The sequence below is a fragment of the Dendropsophus ebraccatus genome, chromosome 15 (genome assembly GCF_027789765.1).
Source record: "Dendropsophus ebraccatus isolate aDenEbr1 chromosome 15, aDenEbr1.pat, whole genome shotgun sequence".
NCBI lineage: Eukaryota > Metazoa > Chordata > Amphibia > Anura > Hylidae > Dendropsophus > Dendropsophus ebraccatus.
In genome coordinates, this window is record NC_091468.1 from 4,237,783 (window position 1) to 4,251,745 (window position 13,963).

Here is a 13,963-nt window from a genome sequence, read left to right on the forward strand (position 1 = left end):
ATTTCTATATCACATAGCAGTATAACCATATATCACATAGCATTATAACCATATTACTATATCACATAGCAGTATAACCATATATCACATAGCATTATAACCATATCACATAGCAGTATAACCATATTACTATATCACATACCAATATAACCATATATAACATAGCAGTATAACCATATTACTATATCACATAGCAGTATAACCATATATCACATAGCAGTATAACCATATTACTATATCACATAGCAGTATAACCATATTACTATATCACATACCAATATAACCATATATCACATAGCAGTATAACCATATATCACATACCAATATAACCATATATCACATAGCAGTATAACCATATTACTATATCACATAGCAGTATAAACATATATCACATAGCTGTATAACCATATATCACAAAGCAGTATAACCATATTACTATATCACATAGCAGTATAACCATATTACTATATCACATAGCAGTATAACCATATTACTATATCACATACCAATATAACCATATATCACATAGCAGTATAACCATATATCACATAGCAGTATAACCATATATCACATAGCAGTATAACCATATTACTATATCACATAGCAGTATAACCATATATCACATAGCAGTATAACCATATTACTTTATAACATAGCAGTATAACCATATATCACATAGCAGTATAACCATATTACTATATCACATAGCAGTATAACCATATATAGCATAGCAGTATAACCATATATCACAGCAGTATAACCATATAACACATAGCAGTATAACCATATATCACATAGCAGTATAACCATATAACACATAGCAGTATAACCATATTATTATATCACATAGCAGTATAACCATATATCACATAGCAGTATAACCATATTACTATATCACATAGCACTATAACCATATTTCTATATCACATAGCATTATAACCATATATCACATAGCAGTATAACCATATTACTATATCACATAGCAGTATAACCATATATCACATAGCAGTATAACCATATTACTATATCACATAGCACTATAACCATATTACTATATCACATAGCATTATAACCATATATCACATAGCAGTATAACCATATTTCTATATCACTTAGCAGTATAACCATATATCACATAGCAGTATACCCATATATCACATATCAGTATAACCATATATCACATAGCAGTATAACCATGTTACTATATCACATAGCAGTATAACCATATTACTATATCACATAGCAGTATAACCATATTACTATATCACATAGCAGTATAACCATATATCACATAGCAGTATAACCATATTACTTTATAACATAGCAGTATAACCATATATCACATAGCAGTATAACCATATATCACATAGCAGTATAACCATATATCACATAGCAGTATAACCATATAACACATAGCAGTATAACCATATATCACATAGCAGTATAACCATATAACACATAGCAGTATAACCATATTACTATATCACATAGCAGTATAACCATATTACTATATCACAAAGCAGTATAACCATATTACTATATCACATAGCAGTATAACCATATATCACATAGCAGTATAACCATATTACTATATCACATAGCAGTATAACCATATTACTATATCACAAAGCAGTATAACCATATTACTATATCACATAGCAGTATAACCATATATCACTTAGCAGTATAACCATATTATTATATCACATAGCAGTATAACCATATATCACATAGCAGTATAACCATATTACTATATCACATAGCAGTATAACCATATTACTATATTACATAGCAGTATAACCATATTACTACATCACATAGCAGTATAACCATATATCACATAGCTTTATAACCATATTACTATATCACATAGCAGTATAACCATATTACTATATCACATAGCAGTATAACCATATAAGACATAGCAGTATGACCATATTTCTATATCACATAGCAGTATAACCATATTACTATATCACATAGTAGTATAACCATATATCACATAGCAGTATAACCATATATCACATAGCAGTATAACCATATTACTATATCACATAGCAGTATAACCATATATCACATAGCAGTATAACCATATATCACATAGCAGTATAACCATATATCACATAGCAGTATAACCATATTACTATATCACATAGCAGTATAACCATATTACTATATCACATAGCAGTATAACCATATATCACATAGCAGTATAACCATATTACTATATCACATAGCAGTATAACCATATTACTATATCACATAGCAGTATAACCATAAAGAAGTTGTATCTCTAGGTGTCAGCTACTGTACAGACCTTCCTATAGAACCTCACTGTCACCCAATCAGAGTGTATACAGTATATACAGTATATAGGAATATTCATTCATCTCTATAATATAACACAATGAAACTTTCCCGGTTACACGACTATAAGACGTTGCGGTGGTGACACGTGACAGTTGCCTCCATAGTGAGAGGTAGGTGATGATACTCACAGCTCCAGGGCAGGTGGAGGGTGCGGAGGTGGCGGGCACACCAGGCTCTCCCGGCTGCAGTCACACAGCTGGCAGGCATCAGTCGGCTCCGGGCAGGCAGGGTGCAGGTAAGTCACATACAGCATGAGGTAGCACACAGTCCGGCTCTCCATGCTCAGATGCTCCTCACGAGATTAGGAACAATGGGATTTTAATTCCATCTTGTCTTTTGTTGTGTCTTTAACTTATTTTTTTTTTTTGTTTGAAGTGAATTAGAGCCGGGAGATGGAGGAGTTTGTATTCCATGCAGCCGACGTCCGGCTATTTTTAGTCTGCACTTACTCAGTGTACCGCGCGTCGCTCTCAGGGCTCCTCCTGTCTTTAACTTTGGAGAATTCAAATTTCACTCCGAGTCCATCACCGGTGAGCAGCCCTTGTGTGTTACATATAGTGGTGCCCTTGTGTGTTACATATAGTGGTGCCCTTGTGTGTTACATATAGTGGTGCCCTTGTGTGTTACATATAGTGGTGCCCTTGTGTGTTACATATAGTGGTGCCCTTGTGTGTTACATATAGTGGTGCCCTTGTGTGTTACATATAGTGATGCCCTTGTGTGTTACATATAGTGGTGCCCTTGTGTGTTACATATAGTTGTGCCCTTGTGTGTTACATATAGTGGTGCCCTTGTGTGTTACATATAGTGGTGCCCTTGTGTGTTACATATAGTTGTGCCCTTGTGTGTTACATATAGTGGTGCCCTTGTGTGTTACATATAGTGGTGCCCTTGTGTGTTACATATAGTGGTGCCCTTGTGTGTTACATATAGTGGTGCCCTTGTGTGTTACATATAGTGGTGCCCTTGTGTGTTACATATAGTGGTGCCCTTGTGTGTTACATATAGTGGTGCCCTTGTGTGTTACATACAGTTGTGCCCTTGTGTGTTACATATAGTGGTGCCCTTGTGTGTTACATATAGTGGTGCCCTTGTGTGTTACATATAGTGGTGCCCTTGTGTGTTACATATAGTTGTGCCCTTGTGTGTTACATATAGTGGTGCCCTTGTGTGTTACATATAGTTGTGCCCTTGTGTGTTACATATAGTTGTGCCCTTGTGTGTTACATATAGTTGTGCCCTTGTGTGTTACATATAGTTGTGCCCATGCGAACACACACTTTGGTGTTTTTATAGCTGTTTCTGCTTCTTTATTCAGGTCGGGGGGAAAAGAAGGAAGCGATTGCCGCTCATCTCCTGCCTGACTTAATAATACAACGCCTATACGAGTGTGTATTCACGGCCAGATCCTGGTCATCCCGTCACACTATCAGAGGCTTCTTGGGTTCGGCCTTCAGCTCGGCTTATTTGGAGTTTTGTTTGGTAACGCCTGGAACCTGCGTGAGCAAAACTCATCCGAGTCTTTTCCATAGAGCTGAAGGAGATGTTCTCAAACATCATAACACCACAAGTCCCCCCCTACTCAGCAGGGGCGGGCTGGGCCGGGGGGCAGGGTGGCATCTGCCCCCCGGGCCGGCCTTCCCCAGTACATTACAGGGCCGCACTGAGGCTGCTTACCGCCCCAGCGCTCTCATCTCTGCCTGTGCTGCAGGGCCGCTCTGTGATGCCAGTGGCTGCTCCCCGCCCCCGTTAAGCCCCGCCCCCTGTGTACCGTCCCATGTTCCTCCTGGCCCGGGACTTCCTGTATTACACAGTGTGGAGAGGAGGAGGCTGGCTGCTGCTAACCTCCAGCTCCAGGCTCCTGCTCCCTGACCATCCCCCTCGTGTCCTGCTCTCTGCTCAGCAGCTATAAATGCAGGAGATAGGAGGGAGGTCGGGACAGAGAGGAGAGGGCTGTCTGCTGGGCTGGGCTGACAGAGGCAAACACACACTAGCATCTGTTCCCCCAACCCCCTGTACCTGCTGCCCTTTACCCCCTATAGCTGCACCCTCTTCCACAGGCTGCATTGCCCCTCTGCACCTGTAGTTGATATGTACCTCCTAAGGCTGCTGTGTGAGCCTTCCCCCAGACTGCTGTGTTCTCCCCTTCAGGCTGCTTTGCCTCTCCCCCCCCCCCCCCCCCCCCCCCTTTCAGGCTGCTGTGTCCCCCCTTCAGGCTGCTGTGCCCCCCCTTCAGGCTGCTGTGCCCCTCCCCCCCCCTTTTAGGCTGCTGTGCCCCCCCTTCACGCTGCGGTCCCCCCCCCTTCAGGCTGCGGTCCCCCCCCTTTTCAGGCTGCTTTGCCCCCCCCCCTCCCCCCCCCACACACACACATTTCAGACTGCTGTGCCCCCACACACAGAATGATACACACTCATAGAGAACAATATACGGTCATACAGAACCATACAGAACAATACGCACCCATACAGAACAATACGCACCCATACAGAACAATACGCACCCATACAGAACAATATACACCCATACAGAACAATACGCACCCATACAGAACAATATACACCCATACAGAATAATACGCACTCATACAAAACAATATACACCCATACAGAACAATACGCACTCATACAGAACAATATACACCCATACAGAACAATACACACTCATACAGAACAATATACACCCATACAGAACAATACGCACTCATACAGAACCATACAGAACAATATACACCTATGCAGAACAATATACACCTATACAGAACAATACGCACCCATACAGAACAATACGCACCCATACAGAACAATACGCACCCATACAGAACAATACGCACCCATACAGAACAATACGCACCCATACAGAACAATACGCACCCATACAGAACAATATACACCCATACAGAACAATACGCACTCATACAGAACAATACGCACTCAAACAGAACCATACAGAACAATATACACCTATACAGAAGAATATACACCTATACAGAACAATATACAACCATACAGAACAATATACACCCATACAGAACAATATACACCCATACAGAACAATTTACACTCATACAGAACCATATACACCCATACAGAACATACAGTACAATATACACCCATACAGAACAATATACACCTGTACAGAACCATACAGAACAATATACACCCATACAGAACAATATACACCAATACAGAACCATACAGTACAATATACACCCATACAGAACCATACAGTACAATATACACTCATACAGAACAATATACACCCATACAGAACAATTTACACTCAAACAGAACCATACAGAACAATATACACCCATACAGAACAATATACACCAATACAGAACAATATACACCCATACAGAACCATACAGTGCAATATACACCCATACAGTACAATATACACACATACAGAACAATACTCACCCATACAGAACCATACAGAACAATATACACCCATACAGAACCATACAGAACAATATACACTCATACAGAACAATATACACCAATACAGAACAATATACACCCATACAGAACAATTTACACTCATACAGAACCATACAGTACAATATACACCCATACAGAACAATATACACCCATACAGAACAATACGCACCCATACAGAACCATACAGAACAATATACACCCATACAGAACAATATACACCCATACAGAACAATATACACCTATACAAAACCATACAGAACAATATACAGTACACCTATACAGAACCATACAGTACAATATACACCTATACAGAACAATATACACCCATACAGAACAATATACACCCATACAGAACCATACAGTACAATATACACCCATACAGCACAATATACACCCATACAGTACAATAAACACCCATACAGAACAATACACACCCATACAGAACCATACAGTACAATATACACCCATACAGAACAATACGCACTTATACAGAACAATATGCACCCATACAGAACAATATACACCCATACAGAACAATACGCACTCATACAGAACAATATGCACCCATACAGAACAATATACACCCATACAGAACAATATGCACCCATACAGAACCATACAGTGCAATATACACCCATACAAAACAATACGTACTCATACAGAACAATATGCACCCATACAGAACAATATATACCCATACAGAACAATATACACCCATACAGAACCATATAGTGCAATATACACCCATACAGAACAATACACACCCATACAGAACCATACAGAACAATATACACCCATACAGAACCATACAGTGCAATATACACCCATACAGAACAATACAGAACCATACAGAACAATATACACCCATACAGAACCATACAGTGCAATATACACCCATACAGAACAATACACACCCATACAGAACAATATACACCCATACAGAACCATACAGTACAATATACACCCATACAGAACCATACAGTGCAATATACACCCATACAGAACAATACACACCCATACAGAACCATACAGAACAATATACACCCATACAGAACCATACAGTGCAATATACACCCATACAGAACCATACAGTGCAATATACACCCATACAGAACAATACACACCCATACAGAACCATACAGAACAATATACACCCATACAGAACCATACAGTACAATATACACCCATACAGAACCATACAGTGCAATATACACCCATACAGAACAATACAGAACAATATGCACCCATACAGAACCATACAGTACAATATACACCCATACAGAACCATACAGTGCAATATACACCCATACAGAACAATACACACCCATACAGAACAATATACACCAATACAGAACAATATACACCCATACAGAACCATACAGTGCAATATACACCCATACAGTACAATATACACACATACAGAACAATACTCACCCATACAGAACCATACAGAACAATATACACCCATACAGAACCATACAGAACAATATACACTCATACAGAACAATATACACCAATACAGAACAATATACACCCATACAGAACAATTTACACTCATACAGAACCATACAGTACAATATACACCCATACAGAACAATATACACCCATACAGAACAATACGCACCCATACAGAACCATACAGAACAATATACAGTACACCTATACAGAACCATACAGTACAATATACACCTATACAGAACAATATACACCCATACAGAACCATACAGTACAATATACACCCATACAGCACAATATACACCCATACAGCACAATATACACCCATACAGTACAATACACACCCATACAGAACCATACAGTACAATATACACCCATACAGAACAATACGCACTCATACAGAACAATATGCACCCATACAGAACAATATACACCCATACAGAACAATATACACCCATACAGAACCATACAGTGCAATATACACCCATACAAAACAATACGTACTCATACAGAACAATATGCACCCATACAGAACAATATACACCCATACAGAACAATATACACCCATACAGAACCATACAGTACAATATACACCCATACAGAACCATACAGTGCAATATACACCCATACAGAACCATACACACCCATACAGAACCATACAGAACAATATACACCCATACAGAACCATACAGTGCAATATACACCCATACAGAACAATACAGAACCATTCAGAACAATATACACCCATACAGAACCATACAGTGCAATATACACCCATACAGAACAATACACACCCATACAGAACAATATACACCTATGCAGAACAATATACACCTATACAGAACAATACGCACCCATACAGAACAATACGCACCCATACAGAACAATACGCACCCATACAGAACAATACGCACCCATACAGAACAATACGCACCCATATAGAACAATACGCACCCATACAGAACAATATACACCCATACAGAACAATACGCACTCATACAGAACAATACGCACTCAAACAGAACCATACAGAACAATATACACCTATACAGAAGAATATACACCTATACAGAACAATATACAACCATACAGAACAATATACACCCATACAGAACAATATACACCCATACAGAACAATTTACACTCATACAGAACCATATACACCCATACAGAACATACAGTACAATATACACCCATACAGAACAATATACACCTGTACAGAACCATACAGAACAATATACACCCATACAGAACAATATACACCAATACAGAACCATACAGTACAATATACACCCATACAGAACCATACAGTACAATATACACTCATACAGAACAATATACACCCATACAGAACAATTTACACTCAAACAGAACCATACAGAACAATATACACCCATACAGAACAATATACACTCATACAGAACAATATACACCCATACAGAACCATACAGTGCAATATACACCCATACAGTACAATATACACACATACAGAACAATACTCACCCATACAGAACCATACAGAACAATATACACCCATACAGAACCATACAGAACAATATACACTCATACAGAACAATATACACCAATACAGAACAATATACACCCATACAGAACAATTTACACTCATACAGAACCATACAGTACAATATACACCCATACAGAACAATATACACCCATACAGAACAATACGCACCCATACAGAACCATACAGAACAATATACACCCATACAGAACAATATACACCAATACAGAACAATATACACCTATACAAAACCATACAGAACAATATACAGTACACCTATACAGAACCATACAGTACAATATACACCTATACAGAACAATATACACCCATACAGAACAATATACACCCATACAGAACCATACAGTACAATATACACCCATACAGCACAATATACACCCATACAGCACAATATACACCCATACAGTACAATACACACCCATACAGAACCATACAGTACAATATACACCCATACAGAACAATACGCACTTATACAGAACAATATGCACCCATACAGAACAATATACACCCATACAGAACAATACGCACTCATACAGAACAATATACACCCATACAGAACAATATACACCCATACAGAACAATATACACCCATACAGAACAATACGCACTCATACAGAACAATACGCACTCATACAGAACAATATGCACCCATACAGAACAATATACACCCATACAGAACAATATGCACCCATACAGAACCATACAGTGCAATATACACCCATACAAAACAATACGTACTCATACAGAACAATATGCACCCATACAGAACAATATATACCCATACAGAACAATATACACCCATACAGAACCATATAGTGCAATATACACCCATACAGAACAATACACACCCATACAGAACCATACAGAACAATATACACCCATACAGAACCATACAGTGCAATATACACCCATACAGAACAATACAGAACCATACAGAACAATATACACCCATACAGAACCATACAGTGCAATATACACCCATACAGAACAATACACACCCATACAGAACAATATACACCCATACAGAACCATACAGTACAATATACACCCATACAGAACCATACAGTGCAATATACACCCATACAGAACAATACACACCCATACAGAACCATACAGAACAATATACACCCATACAGAACCATACAGTGCAATATACACCCATACAGAACCATACAGTGCAATATACACCCATACAGAACAATACACACCCATACAGAACCATACAGAACAATATACACCCATACAGAACCATACAGTACAATATACACCCATACAGAACCATACAGTGCAATATACACCCATACAGAACAATACAGAACAATATGCACCCATACAGAACCATACAGTACAATATACACCCATACAGAACCATACAGTGCAATATACACCCATACAGAACAATACACACCCATACAGAACCATACAGAACAATATACACCCATACAGAACAATATACACCAATACAGAACAATATACACCCATACAGAACCATACAGTGCAATATACACCCATACAGTACAATATACACACATACAGAACAATACTCACCCATACAGAACCATACAGAACAATATACACCCATACAGAACCATACAGAACAATATACACTCATACAGAACAATATACACCAATACAGAACAATATACACCCATACAGAACAATTTACACCCATACAGAACCATACAGTACAATATACACCCATACAGAACAATATACACCCATACAGAACAATACGCACCCATACAGAACCATACAGAACAATATACAGTACACCTATACAGAACCATACAGTACAATATACACCTATACAGAACAATATACACCCATACAGAACCATACAGTACAATATACACCCATACAGCACAATATACACCCATACAGCACAATATACACCCATACAGTACAATACACACCCATACAGAACCATACAGTACAATATACACCCATACAGAACAATACGCACTCATACAGAACAATATGCACCCATACAGAACAATATACACCCATACAGAACAATATACACCCATACAGAACCATACAGTGCAATATACACCCATACAAAACAATACGTACTCATACAGAACAATATGCACCCATACAGAACAATATACACCCATACAGAACAATATACACCCATACAGAACCATACAGTACAATATACACCCATACAGAACCATACAGTGCAATATACACCCATACAGAACCATACACACCCATACAGAACCATACAGAACAATATACACCCATACAGAACCATACAGTGCAATATACACCCATACAGAACAATACAGAACCATTCAGAACAATATACACCCATACAGAACCATACAGTGCAATATACACCCATACAGAACAATACACACCCATACAGAACAATATACACCCATACAGAACAATATACACCTATACAGAACAATACGCACCCATACAGAACAATACGCACCCATACAGAACAATACGCACCCATACAGAACAATACGCACCCATACAGAACAATACGCACCCATACAGAACAATACGCACCCATACAGAACAATATACACCCATACAGAACAATACGCACTCATACAGAACAATACGCACTCAAACAGAACCATACAGAACAATATACACCTATACAGAACAATATACACCTATACAGAACAATATACAACCATACAGAACAATATACACCCATACAGAACAATATACACCCATACAGAACAATTTACACTCATACAGAACCATATACACCCATACAGAACATACAGTACAATATACACCCATACAGAACAATATACACCTGTACAGAACCATACAGAACAATATACACCCATACAGAACAATATACACCAATACAGAACCATACAGTACAATATACACCCATACAGAACCATACAGTACAATATACACTCATACAGAACAATATACACCCATACAGAACAATTTACACTCAAACAGAACCATACAGAACAATATACACCCATACAGAACAATATACACCAATACAGAACAATATACACCCATACAGAACCATACAGTGCAATATACACCCATACAGTACAATATACACACATACAGAACAATACTCACCCATACAGAACCATACAGAACAATATACACCCATACAGAACCATACAGAACAATATACACCCATACAGAACAATATACACCAATACAGAACAATATACACCCATACAGAACAATTTACACTCATACAGAACCATACAGTACAATATACACCCATACAGAACAATATACACCCATACAGAACAATACGCACCCATACAGAACCATACAGAACAATATACACCCATACAGAACAATATACACCAATACAGAACAATATACACCTATACAAAACCATACAGAACAATATACAGTACACCTATACAGAACCATACAGTACAATATACACCTATACAGAACAATATACACCCATACAGAACAATATACACCCATACAGAACCATACAGTACAATATACACCCATACAGAACAATATACACCCATACAGAACAATATACACCCATACAGAACAATACACACCCATACAGAACCATACAGTACAATATACACCCATACAGAACAATACGCACTTATACAGAACAATATGCACCCATACAGAACAATATACACCCATACAGAACAATACGCACTCATACAGAACAATATGCACCCATACAGAACAATATACACCCATACAGAACAATATACACCCATACAGAACCATACAGTGCAATATACACCCATACAAAACAATACGTACTCATACAGAACAATATGCACCCATACAGAACAATATATACCCATACAGAACAATATACACCCATAGAGAACCATACAGTGCAATATACACCCATACAGAACAATATACACCCATACAGAACCATACAGAACAATATACACCCATACAGAACCATACAGTGCAATATACACCCATACAGAACAATACAGAACCATACAGAACAATATACACCCATACAGAACCATACAGTGCAATATACACCCATACAGAACAATACACACCCATACAGAACAATATACACCCATACAGAACCATACAGTACAATATACACCCATACAGAACCATACAGTGCAATATACACCCATACAGAACAATACACACCCATACAGAACCATACAGAACAATATACACCCATACAGAACCATACAGTGCAATATACACCCATACAGAACCATACAGTGCAATATACACCCATACAGAACAATACACACCCATACAGAACCATACAGAACAATATACACCCATACAGAACCATACAGTACAATATACACCCATACAGAACCATACAGTACAATATACACTCATACAGAACAATACAGAACAATATGCACCCATACAGAACCATACAGTACAATATACACCCATACAGAACCATACAGTGCAATATACACCCATACAGAACAATACACACCCATACAGAACCATACAGAACAATATACACCCATACAGAACAATATACACCAATACAGAACAATATACACCCATACAGAACCATACAGTGCAATATACACCCATACAGTACAATATACACACATACAGAACAATACTCACCCATACAGAACCATACAGAACAATATACACCCATACAGAACCATACAGAACAATATACACTCATACAGAACAATATACACCAATACAGAACAATATACACCCATACAGAACAATTTACACTCATACAGAACAATATACACCCATACAGAACAATATACACCCATACAGAACAATACGCACCCATACAGAACCATACAGAACAATATACAGTACACCTATACAGAACCATACAGTACAATATACACCTATACAGAACAATATACACCCATACAGAACCATACAGTACAATATACACCCATACAGCACAATATACACCCATACAGCACAATATACACCCATACAGTACAATACACACCCATACAGAACCATACAGTACAATATACACCCATACAGAACAATACGCACTCATACAGAACAATATGCACCCATACAGAACAATATACACCCATACAGAACAATATACACCCATACAGAACCATACAGTGCAATATACACCCATACAAAACAATACGTACTCATACAGAACAATATGCACCCATACAGAACAATATATACCCATACAGAACAATATACACCCATACAGAACCATACAGTACAATA

General features: G+C 38.1%; 1 protein-coding gene across 3 annotated transcripts in view; it reads right to left on the reverse strand.

Annotated features, from left to right (window-relative positions):
• Positions 1–2,816, reverse strand: part of LHCGR (luteinizing hormone/choriogonadotropin receptor) — an 86,108-nt gene extending 83,292 nt beyond the window's left edge. For all 3 annotated transcript variants that reach the window (XM_069954354.1, XM_069954355.1, XM_069954353.1), the window contains exon 1: positions 2,499–2,816. In XM_069954354.1, the coding sequence (XP_069810455.1) occupies positions 2,499–2,650 (152 nt within the window). In that variant the 5' untranslated portion in view covers positions 2,651–2,816. The remainder of the gene's footprint in view (positions 1–2,498) is intronic.
• Between the last annotated feature and the right edge of the window lie 11,147 nt (positions 2,817–13,963).